Source organism: Paramisgurnus dabryanus, chromosome 4, assembly GCF_030506205.2.
Source record: "Paramisgurnus dabryanus chromosome 4, PD_genome_1.1, whole genome shotgun sequence".
Classification (NCBI taxonomy): domain Eukaryota; kingdom Metazoa; phylum Chordata; class Actinopteri; order Cypriniformes; family Cobitidae; genus Paramisgurnus; species Paramisgurnus dabryanus.
In genome coordinates this window covers 17,526,026-17,544,768 of record NC_133340.1, presented here as the reverse complement: position 1 = coordinate 17,544,768, position 18,743 = coordinate 17,526,026, and the positions used below count along the sequence as shown (strand labels likewise).

General features: G+C 39.7%; 1 protein-coding gene across 4 annotated transcripts; it reads right to left on the bottom strand.

The window, feature by feature from the left end:
- Window positions 1-4,410: 4,410 nt before the first annotated feature.
- Window positions 4,411-18,735, bottom strand: LOC135750627 (calmodulin-regulated spectrin-associated protein 3). Of its 4 annotated transcripts, none has more exons than XM_065269550.2 (19): window positions 18,443-18,734; window positions 16,028-16,275; window positions 15,604-15,744; window positions 13,875-13,961; window positions 13,652-13,684; window positions 12,485-12,532; window positions 11,684-11,822; window positions 11,451-11,596; window positions 11,249-11,342; window positions 11,128-11,173; window positions 10,981-11,036; window positions 10,839-10,869; window positions 8,799-10,641; window positions 7,616-7,731; window positions 6,753-7,042; window positions 6,335-6,380; window positions 6,122-6,240; window positions 5,874-5,992; window positions 4,411-5,789 (listed from the first exon to the last, which is right to left on the bottom strand). In XM_065269550.2, exons 1-19 carry the CDS (start codon window positions 18,573-18,575, stop codon window positions 5,487-5,489), a joined length of 4,038 nt encoding a protein of 1,345 aa, XP_065125622.1. In that variant the 5' UTR covers window positions 18,576-18,734; the 3' UTR covers window positions 4,411-5,486. The 4 variants fall into 4 exon arrangements, with proteins under 4 accessions (XP_065125622.1, XP_073670567.1, XP_065125623.1 ...); XM_073814466.1 differs by having other exon boundaries at window positions 8,799-10,614; XM_065269551.2 differs by lacking the exon at window positions 12,485-12,532.
- Between the last annotated feature and the right edge of the window lie 8 nt (window positions 18,736-18,743).

Sequence of the window (18,743 nt, the reverse complement as noted above, 5' to 3'; positions counted from 1 at the left end):
TGTTATTTATTCTGGAGCCTTTGGACCACACTAAGGAATTGGCCAACAGTTCATCTAATGATGAAGATTTTTTGCTTCTTTGAAATCGACAACACATGAAGTGTGACACGTTTCCTGCTGTTTGCTGCCTCTCTATCAAGACTAATACCTTGTTCACACTGTCAGTCCAGATTTTGGTGCATATCTAATTTGACAGACTCACTGTACACATTGTGTTTCATAACTGTTCAGATCCGATCTGTTCATCCTGTAGCCGTTTTCCGGATTATCTGCACTGTTTCTATGGCAATGACATCGCACTGGCATGACAATCTGCCTCGACGTCTGACGTGTTTTATGTGACGTGACAGCATGACGTAACCGAAAAGCTACACAAATGCGATCAGGACGGTAAGACTGAAATGGATTTCAAACCAACTCTGGATGTAGCCTGAAACGGATTAAAAACAGATTTCATGTGGTTTTTAGCCGTCCACCGTTCTAAATGTGATTGGTTTCCTATCGGATAATTACAGTGTGAAACAGGTCTAATACACCTTATCCTGCATCGGCTGGATAGAGCTTGAAATTTAAGTTAAGTTTGAGATTTTACAATTTTGAGTAGCATGTTGCATACTAAAATTCATTGTCACGGATCTCCGCATTTTTCTGTGTCTGTACCACAGACTTTCTTTTCCGTGTCAGTTTCACGTATTGGTTACTCAATTGTTTTTCCTATTTTCTTACCATTTTCTCGTGGGTTTGGGTTTAGAACTTTCTGTAACGTAAAATAACAACTCCTAACCCTAACGTCAGGCGACAATTGTTTAAAAGTATGGAATTTTTTTTTATAAACCAATAGTTAAAGTGACATCCTAACACAAACCCCAAATCTAACCCCAAACCCACCTGAAAATGGTTTAAAAAATAAGAAAAACAATTGAGTAATCAATACGTGAAACTGACACGTAAAAGAAAGTCCGTGGGACAGACAGGGAAAAATGCGGAGATCCGTGACAATGACACAGATAAATGAGCAAAAAATTCTGTGACTATACCACTGAACTTTGTGAGATCATGTTGGAAATTATGTTGTAGTCTTATAGTTTGATAATGAAATACAATTAAATACAAACAGTTGTAAATGATAAAACCTTGGATGTGGTTCATTCACTTCATGTTTTTAGAGAAAGCTTAAACATGAATCTCTCGTTTTCCTTTTTCCGGTTACTTTTACTTTTTTAATACTCAAGTACAATTTTAATGTGGTACTTTTTACTTTTACTCAAGTATGATTCTGGCCAGATACTTTTACTTTTAATTGAGTAAAATTTACACTCAGTACTTGTACTTTCACTTGAGTAAAATTTTTGAGTACTTTTTACACCTCTGGAAATGACATTTAGAAACTGTTACAAAAGATGCAAGGAAAGTAACATTTTGCCAAACTACAGAAAGCACAAAGGGACAAAATAAATGACTACAGTTGCATCTGTGCACCCACTAGGGGTCCTCAAACACCACAGAAAAAAGTGAAAATTAGTTTGGTTAAACATTCCTTTTAAACACTATCACTTTCTCCAGTGTGTTAAGTACAGAACTAACTAACTAACTGATATTTATAATAATTAATGTCATGAATCTTAGCTAAACCATTCTTCAAAGATAATTCAGATTTATTTACTGTGTTTGGAGTTTTAAAGCGTCTGGCCTATAATTCCAAGCACTCAATAAAGACACAGTATTCAGTGCAGAGTTGTACATTTCTCTTTATTTATGTCTGACACCCAGTTATGCAGCAGAAAAAAACGTTAAATAACACTAGATCGGTCAAGCTCTGAGCTTGTGATGATTATAAATCTGACAGGTCTTACAAATTAAATTAAGTTTTATAACACTATGTTATTACTAAAGCCGACATAGTGACTTAATATTAAGAACAACAGTGGCCGTGCTGCTGTTATACACCGCAGGTCATTTGTGCAGCGCTGCATGAAGTCAAACACATCTATGATGTCTGAGGCATTAAAAGCAGAAACCGAGAATAACAAGCACATGACACTACTGACAGGTGACGTAACGTGGAAGGTGATGTAAACCCGTGCAAATTTCTCTGGGTTCAAACATTTTTCTTATAAATATACTGTAACTACAGAAGTGAACAAAATATATATACAATTTCTAAATATTGTGAATAATATTGCATGTCATGCTTCATTTGCAATAATATTCAATTTGCCTACGATTTTATGTATCACAAGTAACTAACTTGTCCGAGGTATATCACTCTCAATCACTCTCAATGAAGTTTCTGTTCACCATTCCTTGCTGATGGATGATCTCCATGAATTCAATTTGGACAGCTGAATCACACTATTATAAAAAACAGCTGGAAAAAAACTTCTGACCCATACGCATACGGCAAGAAATAAATTTCTCTTGGCAAAAATATGTTTTAAATATATGCTAAACACATTTTGTAAAAACATGTATATGCAAAATACATTTTGTGAAAGTGAAGCTTTATGAAATATATTTTGAAATTTAAAAATATATTTAGTTTGAACCTTATTTGCATATATTTATAATGTATTTCAGGGGCAACAAATACATTTTTAATTTTACAACCCATATGGCAAAAAAATTCCTGGTCAAAATATAAAAGTTAGTAAAGTATGTATGAAATATATAATTTTATAAAGTACATTATTAATTTAAACCTTTTCAAAACCCGTTATGTATACAGGTTTGTACCATACAAGTTCTTCTTACAACTTTCTATACTTTAAAATATATTTTAAAATATAAAAAAGGCCCAAAAATATACTGCTGAAAAATAAATATTGTAAGCACATTTCAAAATATATTTCCTCAAATATTTTATGTTTTTACCGTCACAAGCAAAAAATTAGTTAGAAAATGTGACAGATTATTTGACTGGAGGAAGGGGACCAATCACAGCGCTCGTGGTCCACGTAGAATTGACTGGTTGTTACATTTTTGTAGAGGTGCATGTAAGGCTATGTAGCTACGGTTCAGGTCTGACGCATAACTATAAATCAGGCTTTACTATTACTGTCACTTCTTGTATTATTGCCTTCTTAAGATGAATTGCTTTATATTCCTCAATGTAAGCTGCTTTAGATAAAAGTGTCTGCTAAATAAAAAAATCATAATAGTGACATTAAGTGATGCAGTTGTGGAGACATACAGTACGTTAGTAGATAATAAAATGTTCCCTGATAAAATACTGTATGGGGACGATTTGGTTTTCATTTGCTACTTTTTTGGGATAATTTAATGCAAATCTTATATATTTTGTGTAATTCGAACTGGGTTCATATTCAATTCAATTGAGGTTACAGGACAGAATTCAATCAGTTGGGTGACACGAAACTATTTTTAAAACATTATTTCTGAATGTTTAGTAAAAATATTGCTGTAAAAAACACAATATTAGGCTTAGATGTTTATGTTTTGTTTTTAATTTAAAGTCCCATTATGGTGATTAATGTTTGTTTTAGTTGGACTCTTGACCCTTGATGTTTTGTTGCCAGTTTTTCCCTGGCTGCATTATCAATGTAAAGTAAGGTACTCAAAAAATCAAAACCTTTCATAAAAGTTGGATTTAAAATTTTGATGAACTTTTTTGACCCACTTAATGTTCTCTAGTGTATATCAGAGCCATTGTTTTCTCTTAAGATGCACACCAGAAATGTTTTATTTTGTTATGAATGTATATATAAACTACTACTAAAGCCTTAATAATCCATATAAAGCCTGCTGTTAAAGTGGCACACAATGTACAAGTTAAGTTGTATGAAATAATTTTATATTAGCAATTACGCTTATACTATATAGATCTACAGGTATCTGGTTTTTATGTGTCATTGTCATTTTACAATTGACTCATTTACAAGGCAAATAAGTCGAGATATTCATGGGAAAGTATTGTTGTCCTTCTTCTCATCAACCGGACTTGAGTGTTGTCATGGGCTTTATGGTATTATAAAACTTTATTTAAAAATGATTAACAATGCCAAATTTATTGAAATAAGAATTAAATGCCTTTAAACAAATGTAATATTTAGTATCACAGTTTTTTAGGTTATGCACACCTGTAGGCATTAAGTAAGAATAATAAATCCTAGTAATAATGCTTTATTTAATAACGCTGTGTAACACACACACATACACAGATTGTAGAGTTTCTATCTTTACCATGAATGTCTATAAACCACAGATGTTTGATTTGTCAGTTTTTATTTTAAAATTTGTGGTTAACCATTTACATTCATTTAATTTTTTGAGGAACAGGTTTGTGCCTAAAACTTACCTCAGCCATACTGATAGCAAAATACAAACTAAATGTAAATAACAACATAGAGAAATCACACACAGGTCACATAATCATATAAAGATACAACAAAATAAATTAAAGAAATGATTTTATTGAGCAATGATGTTGATCACCTAAGAAGAACAAACACACAGCAGGTAGACGTGTGAGATTTTAGGATGTAAAGGGGCAAGTCTATGAATTTTCCATTAATGAGAGTATTCGCTAACAATCGTAATTCTATTATCGCCATTTTCTACCTGTACCCCAACACACAACACTATAAACTTTAAAACCTGAACGTAATAGAACATTTTCATTTTATTGTCTCACTTATCTTACTTGTAAAACGCAGTCTTATGGACAACTGTAATGATCGATCACGCCTGAGACGCCACTGTACTGTAAACTAATTATAATGTTAATGGATTATTTGTTATGAGGACCCAGACAGCAGACGACTTCAGAGCAGATCAGCACCAGATCCGCACCAAAGTCAGCAGCTCCGGTGGGGTTCCGGCCTGGAGTCGTCTGCTGTCTGTAATACTGATTCAGGGTCAGGTTAAGCAGCTTTGATGAATCCACATCCATCTGACAGATCTGAAACACAGCAAATCTGATACAGTCTGAATGCTGGAAATCCGTTCAGATCCATAAAAAGTCTTTACATACTAGAAACACAGATATGATCAGAAAGGAGAACATAAAGAGAACCATCATTGTTCATAAATCATATAAAAGCAAACATCTCCGAGCACCAGAGACCTTCAGCAGCATTTCTCACGAAAATGACAGATTTCAAGTGTTGAGATTCAGGAAAAAATCTATCAAATGATTGTATAAGAAAGATATTTGGACTGTACCGGACATGCAATAGAGGATTTGGTTTTGAAGATTTTTGTTAAAACTTCAGGGCACATTTATGGGCTTTATTTCTGTTCATGCAGCGTCAGAAGACGTTCTGTTTTATAATAAATGCACTTAATTGTGGAGATTGTTGACTAAAGGTTTGATTTGTGCTGGTAAGTGTTTATTTTGAGGAATGGCACTTCAAATCAGATGGGATGTTTGCTTTTATTTGAACGTATTTTGCTGGAAAAAGTTTGTAATGATGGGAGATGTATATAACCACACAGGAGGGGGAGTGGTTTGTCCCAGTGGGAGGGGTTTATTTGGGTGTGGCACCTTTTTTTGGTGTGCCATGTTTTTTGGAATGCCACAGGTGAGCGGGGATAGTGAAGGCATCGACAGTCATGCTCAGGGTACGAGACGGCAGAGCGTTGAACTGTTTTCTATCTGAGCTGTATTTATAGATGGCCTCCACGGCCGAGGATGTAATGACGCGCGGGCCGACGCCACAGAGTCGATGCAGCTCATCCGATTGGCCGTCAAGAGTATAAATGGCGCGAAATTGACAGCTGGAATCTCGCAGCAGGATGAGAAAATGACTGGCTGAGCTTTTCTCCATCTCCTGGATGAATCAAGAGAAGACAGATACACTGAATAACTCTGAATGTAAATGAGTGACCGTATGAAGGAATGACTGCTGACAAACCTCTATAATCTTGTTTTTCTGAAACTCATTGACTTTGCCAGCGAGGCAGCAGCGTGAGAGAGCGTTGTGAATGATGAACTTGTTTGATTTAAAACTGGGTTCCTTAAACAATTTAGGACCTGAAACAGGTAAAGCATCACGTCATGTCTTTATGACTGCTTCATTTCTTTTGTTATATTAATATTCACTCGTTTTATCATAAATTGGGCCTAAAAACATTCCCTACTTTTCATAACATATCTCTTTACCGTTGTATTCTGGGATGGATGCCGGAGAGGAGGCATTAGATCGGTTTTCCAAGTCTTTCCCTCCATTGTGATTGGCTAGCTGCCCTGATGACATCACCTTTGAAGGTGAATCTGAATGGCTGAAAAAGTAAAAAAGGATTTTTTTTAATGAAGTTAAATTGAGAGTAAAAAGAAATAAAGTAGGAGCAATAGCGAATGAGAATGATACACCACCTTACTGGTTTATCAGCTGGTAGAGATTCACCGTGTTTCTGGTTAGCTAAAGGAGTCAATACAACTAGTTTTAGATCAGGTGCTGAAGGTGAATATTAATGCTAATCATGGGGCGTACACACCAAGAGCGAATTCAACGATTTGCACGAGTAGATTATATACAAAGTCGATGCAAATAGAGGCAAACTTGCATGGGGTGATGCGAATGACGCAAATTGGGCAGGGCAACTGATGCAAAAACACTCACTATTTACCCTTAAACGTGTGTCAAATATTCAACTTGAGCGAAAAATATACACGAATCCTACGAGTAATCAAGGAACGCAATGCTTCGTGTTTGGTGTGTACGCATCCACTTTTTATTTTAGTTAATGATGTAGTAACTTCTTTTTAAAAGTGTGTGTGTGTGTGTGTTCACCTGTTTTGTTCTTTCCCGGTGAGCGAGTTAGCTCATGGTTTTTGTGCATGTTACGCTGTTTTTTGCCACTGTGTTTCGTTGGCTTCTGTTTGAGAACTTTCTCTAGATCAGCCATTATCCTCAGCTGATGACGTCTTTCATACTCGGCCCTGGTAAACGCTCCCCATCTCAGGGGTGTGCCTGGGGGCGTGGCCTGTGAGGGAGGGCCTGGGGTGTATGAGGTGGGCAATGACTGTGAAAGTGGCTGAAGAGTCTGAGAACATAGAAGGTCATCTGTGGAAGACTGCTGACTACAGAGGAAAAATAAAGGCATACTGATTTACATTTCACTACAGATTTTCTCTATAGTATGTGCATATTATTCATTTGTGCCTCAAAAAGTCAGTTCGTTTGAAGAGGTGCAATTAGCGCCATCTAGCTACATGTGTGAGATGGCACACACATCATTTATATGCTCTCCACACTCCAGTCCGATTGATGGCGTTAACTGCACTCAAAGCTGCCACTAAAGAGCACAAGAAGAGGACCGAGCTCATGACGTTAGAGAGATGATCCAGATTAACTTTAATGATGTTGTAAATAATGCTCAGTTTCTTGCACAGACTGATAGACTGGGATCGATCGATCAGCAGGAGCCGGGGATTACTTTTGTGTTACCTGTATTTTATTTTTGAACTCTTGCAGACCAAGGCTTGCATTACAAAGATTATTACCAACTTTTAACACATCTCAGATGACCTTTTTGTGCAAACTAAACCTGCTTAACTGAGATGAAATGTTTGCATTTGGATCCAAAAATGTACAATTTACGTAAAATGTGCCTTTAAATATGTGGATATTTGTGTATGCGTTTGTGTTCTTGCCTGGCCTCGAAGTCTTGGTCTTGTTTTCGTCTCTTGATCTCTTGAGCTCGTCTTTGCTGACGTTCTAACAGCAGAGCTCTTTTCTGGGCCATCTCCTCCTCTGAAAGCCCCGCCTCCTAAACAAACACAAATTAACACAGATACATAAACATCACAATATACATTAAGCATTATTCTTGTAAGTGAAAAATAATCATTTTGTTTTCATTGTATGATTTGTTTTGTTTGTTTATTTAATGGCTTGATTGTTTTTAGCCACTCACTATTGTTAACCAACTGTTCTCATGTCAGTGTTCAGTGTTCACTCTGTGAATAATGAAACACAACCCAGAGGAAAGTTTTATAGCCAGACATAACTGAGAGCCATGTTTTAATAATTGAAGATATAGCAGAAGATCATCAAGACTGTTGGTCATCCCAGTTGTCAATCATTCTGGTGATTTGTTGACGTGAGGCCGTTGTACGTGCTCGTCCCTAGGTTCACTTTCTGCACATGCGCACTTTCAGGTGTATATGTGTAAAAGAGCTACGGTTTCAGCCATTCAGAGCTTGCATTCTCATCATGTTTTTTCAAAATGTCTGAGAGTCGCAAAGAGAAAAAGTGTCTACAAACTGTATGACAAGAAGAGAAAGGCCTCTGAAGAAAGAAACAAGATCAGAGTGTTTTTGGGAGATTTCACACGCTGGCGTGCGCTACAAGCACAGGTTGGGCTTTCCACGCAAAGTTTCTACTCGACAGGTAAAGTTTGGAATGCTATTTGGAGAAATCCATTTAAAATCACTGCTAGTTAAAGTTGATGTAAGCTATGATTAGCAATGCTAGCCCTGGCACAAGTCACGAACTGCGCAGACACGGTAAACATGCCGACAGCAACTTGTAAACAGAGCGAAGAGAAGAACTAGGCTCCTGAATGCTCTCTCTCTCTTGTGCACACGTTTAATAGGCGTTCCCTCTCTGGAGCAGGTAGTGTTGCGCATGTGCATTTGTTTAAAAAAGTGGAGGGGGGTCCTTTTCAAAAATTCTGGAAAATCTTCCACTATACCTTTAAAGCCTTATTTTTGTAAGGCTTTTCATCTATCACCACATCAGCGACTTGGAAGCGGTGAGTCTTTAGTTCAAGAGTTACTTATTATATAAGTGCAGGAGCGATTATACATATTTTTACAGTCCACATTTACCCACCTTAAAGAAAACGTCGAGCCCCAGTCTGCTCTCGGTCTCGGTGTGGTCGCTCATGGAATCCGATGAGAATATTTCTGTACCCTGCTCCAGATCTGTGTCGTCCTCCAGCGTCCCCACACCTTCGGTTTCCTCCGTCTCGTCTTTGAGGCAAGCACTGCTAAGAAGCACGTCGTTTTCGTATGAGCACTCCGACGGAGCTCCTGAGCTGCTCCCACCTCCTAGCAGATCAGCTGGGAGTGCAGATGGAGGTCCAGCCTCCAGCTCCAAGGTGAAGATTGGAGTGTGATGGTCACTGGAGCCAGATTCCGGTGTGCTCTCTTGGGCTGGGACAGGTTGCGGTGGAGAGTCTTGCGGCGTACAAGGACCTCCGATGCGTAGCGAAGATGAGGTCTGTACCTGACACTGGCTCGGAGAAACTCGGCGCAGGTGAGGGAGCGTGTCAACGTTCTGCGGAGGCGTCAAAACACGCGTGATCGGCTGGAACCCAAGATCTGTGGGCCGTGAAGGACGGTGGCGTTTTGGACTCTTAGGATCAGTGTTACGGTGCCTGCGTGGTGTGGATGATGCTGAGCTTCTGGGGGATCTGGGACTGTCGGAAGTTTGAACGGAGCGTGATGGAGATCCATATGGTGAAATGATGCGGGTGGAGTCTCTTGAAAGATGAGGGGGTGTGGCAGGGGATTTGGGAGAGGAAGGGATGACCCATGCCTTGCTGGAAGAAGGAGTCTTATTTAAGGAGCTGTTTTTCGGTGAGCTCGTGGTTTTCTTTCCCATAAGCCTTTGCTGCTGTTCTGTGAGGCGTTGCATGTCTTTTTGCAGGGTCTGAAGGGCAGAGCTTAGCTTAGCTACTGCCTCGTCGTATTCCCCTAATGGTGGCTCTTTTCCATCCCCTTTTTTTGTTTCTACAGAGAATGTCACTTGTTTCTCCAATTTGGGTGGAATTAAATCCTCGCTATTGTTGTTGCTTTTTGTTTCTTCTTCTTTCACTTTCTCCTGTTGTTGTCTCTCCTCCTGTTTCTCCCTGTTCTCCTCCTGTTGAAGCTGCTCTTCCATTTGTGTCAGCCGTTCTTCCAGAGTAAGTGGCTGTCCCTCTTCCTCCACTTCTTCTCCTGGTTTCCTCTGAAGCTGGAGGAACGCGGTCTTGCCAAGCCTCTGCCTGTGCTTGGTAAAGATGGCCTCAATCCGTCTCTTCTGAGCTTCAATCGACTTGCGTTTCTCCTCCAAACGCGCCCCGAGCTCCTGCGCCTCTGCTATCCCAACAGCACTCATCGCAGAGGGGCTGAATGATTCCGCTGCCTCCTGGGATCTAGAGCTACTCGGGGAATCCAACGCCGCCTTCCTGCGCTCGGCAAAATTAGTCATGTGTCCGCCCTTGGGGCCGTTGACCGGGCTGTAGGAGGTTTTGTTAAAGTCTTCTGATGTGTCCGAATCTAAATAGTCGTCACGTCGTCTATGTTTTTCACTGCTATCAGGTTCTCCTCTGACGGGTTGATATATCATTCCTGACTTACAGGGGGCAGAGCTGCTCAATCTGGCCCCACTCTCTTCAGGATGGTGGAGGTAAAAACCTGATGGCGCTCCCTCGGGTCGCAAACGTGGTTCGTTGCGCACAGGACGGAGCATATGAGGGATCTGTAAGGCTTCCTCTATTGTAGGTAACTCCCCCAGAGGCGCCTGACCAATGAGCTTACTCAGATCCTCTGGGGGCGTGTATGGGCCAGGGTTGGATACCTTAGTAAGGCTATCTGTGCTGACGGAACGGAAGAGAGGGTTGCCCATGACGACATCAACATCACTGTCCAGAGGAAACGGGATGCTGAAAGCCACAGCAGAGAGAGGACGACTGAAACAAAGAAAGTGATAAAGCCCTGGTGCTTGACTTTGTTCAACTTGTACATTAGAGTGAATGACAAGCAAACTCATTTCTCCAAATGATATCAACATTATTTAGAGATAAAGTCTTGATCATAACCAGTTTACCATGAAATAATTTTCACTTTTCTAAAGGATGAAAATAAGGACATTTGGAAACAGAAATACCTCATTTGTTTCTTGCTCCAGCCTCGTCCTTCTGCACAACAACAACAAATTAATACACAAACAATACATTTGCTTAATTATGGATTTTGGTTATTAATATCAATCTAAAATGTACTGTGAAATCCCAGCATGCAGTTCTTACCAGACATAGAGGAAGACTGAGGCAAGAACGACTGCTTCAGAATGAAAGATGGAGAGCTGCTCAAAAATAAAAACATGTGGATGTGGATTAACACGAGGCTCTATGATGTTAATGTGATACGTGTGAAACAGATTCTGTACTGATCACCTGCTACTGTTGATTGGACTCTTGCAGTCGACTAGATCTGATGCATCTGTAGAAAGAGAGACTATATGCTCGTGTGTTTGTCAGATCGTACGTGTTTATATGTATATCTGTTGATTTGTACCTGTTAGGTCCAGTGTTTGTGTGGGCTTGACGAAATCTGGTTTCTGTACTTCAAACACAGCCAGCAGCTCTGACAGGAAGCACATGATGTTCACCTGCAAAGAAAGCAAAGGCCAACCGGCATCCTTTGGGTTACAAATCAGACTCTCTAACCACTAGACCACGACTGTCCACATGTTTTTGGGAGGCGGGGCAAAACTTACCTGTAAAGTGGGCGGGGAATACAGTAAATCCTCCATCTGTAATGAGCAGTGGACTTCTCTCTTCAGATGACATCCACAAAACTCTGTGATCAGCTGAAGATTATACAAACTATCTGCCACAGACAGGGTCTCCTTCAAACACACATCTACAGAGAGGGAGAGAGAGAGAGAGAGAGGAATCATAAGAGAGAGAGATTTATACTCAAACCGATGTGTTTATGTGTGGCTTTTACCCTCCAGCGCCAAAATCTGAGGGCAGTAAAAGTGAAGAGCAGCAGCAATGGCACAACCATTCGACAGATCCTTCACACCAGACACTACACAAAACATCACCGTCTCTTTAGACTGAACTTTATCTTTCCTGTAACGGATCTGAGAGAGAGAAATGTTTTCATCAGAGCAAAATTATTTTAAAATAAATCATTTCTACACACTTGGTACAATAAAATAAAATAAAATAAAATGCCTGTTTATGGATTTATAATTGTGGATTATCCTTCAAAGAAAACCTGCATTTGGACCCTCAACCTTTTGTGTCTCAGAACAGTTCATGACAAAATAAAATAAAATGTGTAATATAATAAAAATAATATAAAAATGTACAAAACACACACATACATCATACAACACAGACACACACAATCATGTTAAACACACAACCACATCACACTTACATCAGTGTACAACAGTGATGTGATCTTACATAGACAAAACCACAACTGGGTCATATCTCACCCTATATTTCACCTCCAAAATCGTGTGTATTTAGTCATGACATCATCTTAATGATGCCACACAATATAGACTTCATTGTCATATTACAATCTGTTGTTTGACTGTGGGGAAATATGACACAGAATCACCCAAAAACACACAGAGAAGCACATCACACAAGAGTGAAACAAGTGTGTTTGTGTGTGTGTGTGTGTGTGCGTGCGTGCGTGCGTGCGTGCGTGCGTGCGTGCGTGCGTGTGTGTTTGTGTGTGTGTTTGTGTTTGTGCATGATGGGTACAGGAGGCGGGCGGATACGTTACCACAGGAGGTTTATTTCCAGACTCCTTCAAACAAAATGCGATGGCATGCTGGGTGCAGTATGGCAGAGAAAGCACACAGGTAAATGTCCGGCAAACACACAAAAACACACACAAACATTCACATGATCACATGACAAACAGGAGTTAAATAGGGTGGAGACAAAGAGCAACTCCCCACCCCTGATTCCTATTGGCTGGACCTATATTAGCATCTCCTGCTTTATTGGTTGTGGGGGGTTAAAGGCTTATTTGGGGGGGTCTGATGCTATAATCCATTAAACCAAAATTAAAACTGAATTTTCAGCCAATTACTCATAAAGGTGAAATTAACTCATTCCCCGCCAGCATTTTTTCACAAAATGCCTTCCAGAAAATGTTCTTCTTCAAATATATAAACATACAATATATCAAATGAAAGAACAGACCCTCTGCTTTCAAACAAACATCTGTTTCATTCTATCTTCATTAGTTTTCTTTTTATTTCCTCTCACATATGGGTAGATTTCTTAAAACATACCAAATTTTGAGCAAAAAGCTGAAATAACAGCATTTTTGTAAAGGAATTTTGTTAGAGATCAGATTCAGAATAATTATCAAAACATACACAAAAATTAATTACATTTGTTTTTGCTTCACTTTTGTATATTGGGTAATATTGGGTATTATTCATCTCATTTATAATAAAGGAATTATAGATTACTGTGAAAACTCGTCAGGAAAGCGTCATCGACAGAAAACTGTTTTCTCTTAATTGATGAGATATTTCGTCAATGGTGGGGAAAGAGTTAAACTTAAAGACGGACTTCCAACTCATACATTTGGGCAGAAATCTGCATAATCCACTTCTCTATATTGTTAATTTAGTGAATAAACAATCGTGATTATATATAACCACAATATAGCATGGACTCATTATAGCAAAACTTCATCAAACCTACGATTTTAAAAGGAATGTAGCTTAAGAGAAAATGAGAAAACTGGACATTCATCAACAAGCAATCAGCATAAGGCACTCAGGTTTATCATCAGTTCACATTAAAAACATGAGGAGAGAGAGAGAGAGAGAGAGAGAGAGAGAGAGAGAGAGAGAGAGAGAGAGAGAGAGAGAGAGAGAGAGAGAGAGAGAGAGAGAGACTGTAGGTTTAATAGTTATGGTGTAATACTCACTGGAACCAGTTTCCAATACCAGCGCTGTGAACACTGAACCACAGTAGTAACATGAAGACAGAAGAACAAACACTGTTAGTACAAGATCAAGTGTGTGTGTGTGTGTGTGTGTGTGCGTGTGCGTGTGCGTGTGTGTGCGTGCGTGCGTGCGTGCGTGCGTGTGCGTGTGCGTGTGCGCGTGCGTGTGTGTGTGTGTGTGCATAAGTGTGTAATGTCTACTTACAGAGGGCTGAAGTGGTTGCAGGTCTGTGCAAGGGTTGGATTTTGGTTTTTCCTCCACATTAAAGCTGTCCCTTAACTTCTGATTCACCTGCACACACACACACACTCAGACAGAGGGTCGTTTCTAGTTTTAGGTGAACTAGGAGGTCGACTAGGGCAGTGGTTCCCAAACTTTTTCAGCGTGCGGCCCCCCTTGTGTACAGTGCATTCCTTCGCGGCCCCCCAAAGAAAATTTGTGACAAAAAACTGTTCTAAAACTCAACATTTTAATAAAAAAAATTTTTTTTAATTATACAAAAAAGTAGTGCTTTTGGTTAGTAGCCTTATTTTGTTAGGTTTAATTACACAGAATTCATGATAAATTAATGTATTTTATAAAATGTCATAAAACTGGGGACCCCCTGGCACCATCTTGCGGCCCCCAGTTTGAAAACCACTGACCTAGGGCACCACCAGCCTCAGGGGCAATAAAGAGCGCATTTACATTTTGACTGCTCTGCTTTACTGACTTGAATGAGTGAAAAATGAGCACTGCAACAAATTTAAAGATTAACTCTGAAGGTCGCGTTTAACACAGAATGGACAGCAAAATATTTTACCAGAATCAGACAGAAGGTGGTGTGATTGTGTGATTTGCACAAACGTTATTGCATGTTTTCAAGACCACAACCTGCTGTCCTCTGTTTTTAAAACATATTTTTTCATAATAATTGATATGTAATTATTATCAAGCAATGCACTTGTGAACATTGTCCTTAAGGAAATGAAGCATGAATAAACTACAGTAAACATAGTTTGTTTTGTAGTAAGTAACCACAAATTTACTATGTTCTCATCATAATAACAATGGTATTGTATTTGTACAGTAGTAACACTATGGTAATGACTGTTAATTAATCTGCTAAAATCATGGTTACGTAAGAAATAAATGATGACGGAAGGTTTACTTATTTGAAAATAATGCAGACCCAAGGTGGTAATGCAGCACGACGTGAAGCCGAGTTACACTGCGGGTGTGCATTATTTTCAAATAATTCAAAGGACCATCGGCAATTATTCCTCTTATACCACAAACATTGCTCTGGTGCTTATTTTAAGACATTTGACAGCTCAGTTGTGGAACATTTCTCAATCAATCAGAATAAAGCATTCAACAGCCCTGTGATATAATACAAAAATAAAGCTATGGTTAATTTTCCTCATGATGATAAATGTAAATATAGCTCACAATGCATATGAAATGAGAGTTGTATATCTATAGTACAGCAATAGAGTGTTTATTTGCTTACCCCTGGTCCAATGGGCAGCACAACCTGGGTACACCCACCCTAAAATCTGATTGCTGCCCCCACAGTCCCCCTATAGCACCATTAGTCAATCTGATGCCTGTATGCCATTAGATCAGAGGGCTATCAGTTACTGCGTGATCATTAATTACCACCAGTAGATCAAGGGGTTCAAAGGTCAATTTAAAAATTGGTTCAGTTCAAAAGCTTTGTTGAATTTAATGCATTTAAGATTTCAGTGTTACATGATCACATGATTTTGACATGATTTTTTGTACATAATATTGCATGTAAAAATGTAGGAGCTTGTTTGGGGGGATGCCAATAGGGGTTTTCGCAGAGGCGGTCAAAATAGCTAAAAATGGTTGTGATTGTGTGTGTGTGTGTGTGTGTGTGTGTGTGTGTGTGCGTGCGTGCGTGCGTGTTTGTTCTAGATTAAGGAACCTTGTTGATCCAGAAGAGAAGAGCATTCTCCCAGCTTGTGTTGCCTCCAAACTGATCGATATCTTTCGTCATCTTGATCCGCCCCACCGTTTCCATGGCACACAGTGACATCAGTGAATCTATCACTGCCAGGTGAGCTCCCTGTGACCAATCAGAGAAGAGAGATTTATAAAATCACAGACATAACATCTCTGTGGAGATTAGAGATGTTCAACAGGAAATAAGAAAGTTTCAAGTTGATCATTGTGTGCCACTCAACAAAACTGAAAACATTTCATTATATTGTGGTGCATATGAGCCAATCAGCTTTTCATGACATCATAACATCATGACTGTGATACATTACTCTGATTGGCCAGATTTCACATGATGTGCATTATGCACACAACCCTGCGATGATTAAAGTCTTGAGAGGTTCCCTCACCATGTTGATGGGTTTCTGAGTGAGCCGTGACTCTGTGACGGGGTTCTGTCGCTCCAGTGGGACCGGGCTGTATCGCTGGAGGAGCTGCAGTAAGGTGCTGTGGTCTCGAGGTGGCGCTGTGATGCTGATGAGAGGCTCTGAGGTGAAGGCACGACAGTACAGATCACCTGACAGCAGAAGTTTCTCTACTGCCGGACTGATACCTCCATCTGAACACAGCGCCTCCTTCAGGACAGCAGGAACATTCTCTATACACACACACACACACACACACACACACACACACACACACACACACACACACACACACACAGATACAAAACGTGAGACAGAGAGAGAGAGAGAGAGAGAGAGGGAGAGAGAGAGGGAGATGCAATATTTCCACCTTACAGCATCTTCCACTGGTAGATTTTGAGAGTTTGCTTATGAATTTGTAATTTTTGTGTTTGTAGAGATGCACTTTCCTTCTGTATGTTTGAGTTTGAGAGATAACAGGGGAGGGCTGCTCGATTATGGGCAAAATCATAATCTCCATTATTTAACACAATAACTCTTTGACTTTGAAAACATGCATTTGTTTAACATTTTTATTAGGTTAAGGCTGTTGCAATAGGCTACACATCATCAAGTTATCTTATTTTTGTAACTGATTTAATAATTGAAAATCAGCCCTATGACAGGGTGACATAAATTTGATCTGCATGAGAAGACGCAATCAGAAATACACAGACACACATTCAGGGATTTTGCCACAGTAGTCTCTCACAAACACAACTCTTGAGCTGCCATCCTCAGACACATCAAAAAAATCACTGTGTGTCTGTGTGTGGTGTGGTGTGCGATCGTGTGTGGTGTGAGGTGCGATCGTGTGTGTGGTGTGCGTGTGCGATCGTGTGTGGTGCGATCGTGTGTGGTGTGCGTGTGTGTGTGTGTGTGTGTTTTGGTTTGACCTGCATACAAGGACTTCTCAATTTCCACACAATTCAAACATTGTAATAAAGACTTTAATTATTTGAAGTGTAAGTTCATTGATGATGTTTATGTGTTAGTGTATCATTCCATCAAACTTTGTTTTTATGAAAGAGATTTTTCATTAATCATATATTTTTAAGTATTTTATTTTATTTAAACATGTTTTAAGATGATCTCTAATCCAAAAAGCACAGTAGACAGTAGGCCTGCACAATATTGGGGGAAACTTACTGACATTGCAAAATGTTTGTTTTGTCTCATTTTTATTCCGATAAGAGAAATGTTGGATGACTTGAAAAGTCCTGTTTGAAAGGAAATAACGTATTAAACTTTACTAAATCATTTCTTATAAACCTCATGATTTCTCTCTGGAGTTTGAAATCTTTCTCATGAGTTTAACTTTTGAAAAAAAAATGCTCTGTATGTTCAGTTGTGTGACGTTCCAGATGCAGTGTCAATGCTGCTGTATAGATTGTAGGTGATAAATAATTCATATAAAATGTCCTGAACCCTGTCAATCACAACTACTGGCTTTCTTTATTGATGTTCTCATCAACCTATAACGAGATAAACACTGCAACGAGAAGACAGGTTGATACTTTTATTCAATTTATCAAATATGTTTTTGCTGAATATCTCAAATTGTCAACTGTGTTATATCATGTTAAGTAAATGATTGATTATTGATTGAAATCGTTTAAAAAAATTACTAAATATTTTTATTATGTTCATAATTTTCATGAACAGTTAGGAGGAGGTCTTGTAATGAATGAGTGTGTCCACACTGTTATCTATAAGGCCTTTCTAGGAACATGTAAACCCCCAATAATGCCAACATGTTTAATATTCATTTATCTTGAGCTGTCACAGTGTCACAAACACTTAAACACATTCATAATATCAAAGAGTCATTCATTCGGAAATTATTCTTTTTTTAAAGGTACCACATTCACAAATCGACCCTCCTCATCCATCTGAAACCACACACAACAGATTCAGGCCCGACCTGCGCACATGCGTGAAAGCAACAAAGAGATTTCCACGAGTGTGTGTGAATATTGTCAAGCACTATCGATCATTGGTTCTTAACGTTATTCCTGGAGGCCCACTGCCCTGCACATTTTGTATGTCTCCCTTATTTAACACACCTGATTCAAATCATCAGCTCATTAGAAGAGATCTCAATGAACTGAACTGAGTCTGCCAGATAAAAGAGACATACAAAATATGCAGGGCAGTGGGCCTCCAGGAATAACGTTAAGAACCACTGGTGTAGATGCTGAAGTGTGTCGCTATAGGAACATCAGCATAAAGACGCAGCGGTGACGCCCTGGCACCGGTATAAACACAGCCGCCGCCGGTGATGATGCTGTAATGTGGTGCTGATGTTGCGGTGGCGCATCCTTTACACACGCGCGCGCGCGCACACACACACCGGGTTACCTTCAGATCCGTGGGCTCGGCTCAGCAGCCAGTAGACACTGGCACGAGTCTTGGCTCGGGTGGAGTCGTATCGGTCCAGCGGGCTGATCTCCGGTACCGGCGGCGCTCTCCTCGCCGCAGACGCGTCCATCATGCGTGAGCCGCAGGCAGGACGGCTGTTACAGACACACAATGACGTAAAAAATGTTAAAATGTCATTGTCGGGGTTGATGCGAGCCCTCGGTTAATTCCAGACCCCGCGCGCACCGCATCTCACTGCCGCGGAGCCGCCCACACGGGTGCACGGGCAGACAATCTGAAC